This window comes from Cyprinodon variegatus, unplaced genomic scaffold (genome assembly GCF_000732505.1).
Source record: "Cyprinodon variegatus isolate N-32 unplaced genomic scaffold, C_variegatus-1.0 Scaffold1587, whole genome shotgun sequence".
Classification (NCBI taxonomy): domain Eukaryota; kingdom Metazoa; phylum Chordata; class Actinopteri; order Cyprinodontiformes; family Cyprinodontidae; genus Cyprinodon; species Cyprinodon variegatus.
In genome coordinates this window covers 112,359-117,021 of record NW_015152040.1, presented here as the reverse complement: position 1 = coordinate 117,021, position 4,663 = coordinate 112,359, and the positions used below count along the sequence as shown (strand labels likewise).

The following is a 4,663-nucleotide window of genomic DNA, read 5'->3' as shown; positions in this document are numbered from 1 at the left end:
GAACCCAGGAAAGTCTGGACTCGGGGAGAACGGCAGCGTACTGATGACATCACCACATTCAAAGCTAGTCTGGGGCTGCTTTTCACTTCCTGTTATTAATAGAATATAGAGAATAATAAATTATGTGGAGGAATAATGATGAACAGTCAGATAACGTTAGCCCTGGCTGCTATTAAGGTTCTTAAAATGTTCTTTTATAGAACAACAGAAATAGAACTTTTATCTTAATCCTCTGAGCTCTGTGAGCGCTAACCTGGAAGCTGCTGCTGCTGCAGTGCATGCTGGGACAGCTGTCCGTCTGGAGGACGGACCGGTCTGCTCTGATGCATGCTGGGTAAAGAGGGAGGGGCCAGTAGTAGGGCTGAGGATGGTGACGTTTCACAGGGACACGAGGACGCACAAGTACACATAGTTAACAGAAAGGATCCATGTGCTTCCAGGCTCCTCTCTGTCTTTTCAGTCGGCCTCAGCAGAAGCCCTCAAACTGATTCTAGTTCTGCTCACAGGTAGTTTTTCTCTCCACTGGTGCCGCGTGCATCCTTGTTGTGAGGAAGATGCTCTGACTTGATCTGATGATGCTCTCCACACCAGGAGCTGCTGCGGCTGCAGAGCCGGATGGTGAATCCTGATCCGTGTGTTTCCTCCTGCAGGTGATCCAGGCCGTGTTTTTCGGCCTGTGCGTCCTGATCGACGTGTCCAGCCTGCTGACCAAAGGAGCCGACAGCAGGGAGCAGGAGCGGCAGCTGAAGAAGCTGATCGGCCTGAGGGACTGGATGATGGCTGTGCTGGCGTTCCCCGTCGGAGCGGTGAGGACACGCCCAGATCGGGCCGTCACTCAGTGGGGCTCCTCCCCTTTAACTTAGATTCTGCCAATGACCCTTAGTGACGTTTGGAAATTGTTGCATAGCTGCAGGGGTCAGAGGTCACGTGTTAAACATCTGATGGCTCCATAAATATATTAAGTTCACCATAAAACAATGATTAGATGTCTGACCTTTGAACGCCTCATCATGTTCATCAAGAAAACGGGATGAAGGGATAAACCAGGTCACATGATCCAAGATGGTCAGCAGCATAAAGCCTGCACGCCGTTTATAGCAGGTTAAATAATCTGTTAGCTGATGGATGAAGGCGTCACTGTGCTCCGACCAACAGCATGTTGACATGTTACCATGGTGACCATCTGTCTACATCACTAGCTGTGTGGCTAACAGGGGAGGCTAGCTTCCTTTCCTTTGAGGGAAGTTTGGTTTCTGTTGTTTAGCTGAGAATATTTACGCCGTTAGGAGGATTTACCATCAGGCAATAAGGGCCCCGAGTTCCTGGGGGCCCCATAAAACTCTACATGTTTGGCTAAAATGCCATCAGAACGCTGATAAGTGTGTCTCTTAAATCCTAACTGAAAAAGTTGATGTGAACCTTTGATGTTTTGGTTATTAAAGAACTGCTGATCTTAGAAAGTCAGAATAGTTTCCGACATAAAATCTGCACAGAAACCTAAAATGATTATTATAGTTGTTATTATAATATTATTAGAACTTTACGGACAGTTTCTCCTGCATCTGATTCGTAGAATTTTCTCTGGTTTCTGACTTTGAGTGTTTTTCTTTTCCAGTTTGTTGTGTTCACATTCTGGATGCTCTACCTCTACGACAGAGAGCTGGTCTACCCTAAGCTGCTGGATAACTTCATCCCTCAGTGGTTGAACCACGGCATGGTGAGTCCCACTCAGCCCACAGCAGAGATACGATCAGAACTCTGGCTGCAGCATTTTGGATCAGCTGAAGGCTTTTAACTACAGTTTGTGGACTTCCTGATAGTAAAGAACTACAATAGTCCAGCCTTGAAGGAACAGATGCATGGACTAGTTCTGAACCAAAGCTGGTAGTGATGTAACGTGTTTTCAGATTAAAGGCGCGTTGCAGCGAGCGTCTCCCAGCCAGTTGCGGTTCCCTCGGATCGGTTTATTGGTTCGGTTCTGACTTTAAGTCTTCGTGTCGCGTTGATCAGCTGCAGAGTTTATAGATCTGCAGATCAGAGCTTTAATGATGCGATCCGACCGGAGGCGGCGATTTCCTCCAGCAGCTGCTTTTCAGATCCAGTGTTTACATCCTGGAACGCATCATCAAGTAGGAGGAGCTTCAGCTCCTCTGACTGGTTAGAGCTGCTTTAGTGCAGGTTTGTTCATTTTAAGTTATTTAGAAAAAATAAATAAATATAAGGTGAAAGTGTGATTTAGTTTTTCATATAGAATAATATTTAATGACATCACCATCCCAGCAGACGTTAGCGCTGCGCTCGTTTCCTGATATAAACTTATTACATCATTCCTGAGTCTAACGGTGACCTTATTTAGTGGAACGATTGTTTAATATCTCTGACCTCCCAGACCCTCTGCTTTGGACCTACCGTTACCCCTGGCAACCACTTGTCATTTCCTGTCAGCGTTTCACAATAAAAGCACAGGTGAAACTTAAAGCTATAGTGGAGGATGTTGTTTTTCTAGGTGGATCATCTCAATTAGTGGTCGTCCTAACTGTCAATCATGCTGGTGATGCGTTTACGTGCACGTCCCCATTTTCACTGACCGCTGGTGAGTCTGACATGGTGGAAAAATCAGCAACTTTTAAACAGAGCGTGCACGAGGAGGAATGGGCTCGTGCACGCTCTTGCAGGCGTTTAATCGGCGTTCCCTCTTGGGAGCAGGTGCAGGGCTGTGCTTTTTTTTAACCTGTAGGGGGCGGGGCTTTTCAAAAATGTGCAATAATCCTGCAGTATAGCTTTAACATCGCGGACTGCTGCTAAACTGCTCCTTATAAAAGCATCAGAAGATCCGCTTTGGTTCATCCAGACGCAGCTCTGATTCAGGGGGACCTCCTGGTAGATGTCCCCCCCCCTCAGGAAGCCCTGATGCTGGGCAGCAGGCAGTGACAGACCGGCTCTGTGCTGGAGGTCAGGGAGGATGATCAGTCCTCTGCAGAGCATTCCTTATTTCTACCTCTGGATTCCATCTGAAGTGGAAAAGCTTCTCCTCCATCCGGTCCCTGATTGGCCGCCGTGTCGCGATTTCCTAGAAAAGTTCGGCTGTTTTCAGCGATCACCGCTCCTCTCTCTCCATACGGTGACTCCTCAGCTGTAGCTCGCAGCAGGAGGTGAAGGAGGAGCAGTGAACGCTCCCACCATGCAGAGTCCATGGCGTTTAGCACAGCCAGCGTTCTGAACACGCCATGAGGGGGCAAAGACTACCAGTCCCACATCATGATCCTCCCTCCACCAAACATTATGCTGCCGTCCTTCTGACACCAGAAACTGGAAGCAAAGAAACATTTTTGTTCATTGAAATTTGGAAAAAAATGAAAAAAAGTCTTTAATAAAAAAAGGTTTTTAAGATTGAATTTTTTCAGACTTAATATTTCCAAAAGTTTGCTCCAGTTTTTCATAATTTTCAAATTAATTTTTTATGGAATTGTTTTCTTGTTGCATTTTATGAATCACATTCAGACCAAAGAGATTTGACAAAATTAAAAAGCAAAGTTTATTTCTACAGCACCTCACCTGGGAGATAATCCCCTCAGATTATTTTCTATCAAGGAACTCCAGCTGATTGCATCATTGACTCTGCAGCAATCCCTCACCCCGAGGGACGTTTAATTAAAATGCTTTAAATGCTGTTTGCTTCGTTAGCGCGTCTCATTTCCACCCAGAGCAAAGACGCTTCCAGCATCCTGCACGGTAGAGGTGCCATTAGTGAGCGGGACAGAGAACCGGGGCAGTGAGGAGATTCTCCAGGATGACAAAGCAAAATGATTCTGAGAACAAGAGGCGCTCAGCGAGCTGTGCAGGAAGTCCCAGCATCAGAACATGGCGTCTGCGGTGACTCATGGCGGCGCATCATAAACCTTCTGATAAACCTTATCAGAGGGCGGCTGCTGCTGGTCCACCTGTGGAGTGAAATAGCATCTCTGGCAGGCAGCTTTGATTTGGCGCCAGAAGGAAGTGGCTTTAATCAAATATTGGGACGGGGGCCGCGTCTCCCGACTGATAACGGCTGGGAGGGGGTCTCTATCGGCACGCCAGATAATCTGAACTTTTCTGCAGCAGCCTCTGATATGCAAACGTTCCCAGGATGCTTCCGGCTGCCGATCCTGGGAGCGCGGCGTGTGTGTGCATGTGTGCTGGATGACATCATCGCTGCCGCCTTCAGCGAATCCAGAGAAACAAAAACAGCGTCATGAAGCAGAGCCGTTGCTATGAGGGAGACGGGTGGCGTCTGCTGTAAATATTTGGCGGTATACCATGGTGTCGGACTTGTTTGTTTACCCCTGCTACCACGGCAACCATCTGGCCAATGAAGCCGGGAGAATGACACAATGATTTAACAAGCATGTCGGCTCAGATGAGATGGAAGACGGCTACGAACGGATCCGCTTCCATGACAACTTCCTGTTAGGGTCCAAAACTGGAGGGAAAAAAATAACAGCTGCTGGGAAAGAGAGAGAGGGAGAGGGAGAGAGACATTCCATTATCATGGATGGTTGATGGATGGATGGATGATGGTTGGATGGATGATTGATGGATGATGGTTGGATGGATGATGGATGGATGGATGATAGATGGATGGATGGATGGATGGATGGATGGATGATAGATGGATGGATGGATG

General features: G+C 47.4%; 1 protein-coding gene across 1 annotated transcript in view; it reads left to right on the top strand.

Moving 5' to 3' along the window:
- aig1 (androgen-induced 1) overlaps positions 1-4,663 on the top strand; it is a 12,527-nt gene that overhangs the window by 2,280 nt on the left and 5,584 nt on the right. The window contains exons 2-3 of the mRNA XM_015403873.1: positions 651-806; positions 1,616-1,717. Of these exons, the coding sequence (XP_015259359.1) occupies positions 651-806; positions 1,616-1,717 (258 nt within the window). The remainder of the gene's footprint in view (positions 1-650; positions 807-1,615; positions 1,718-4,663) is intronic.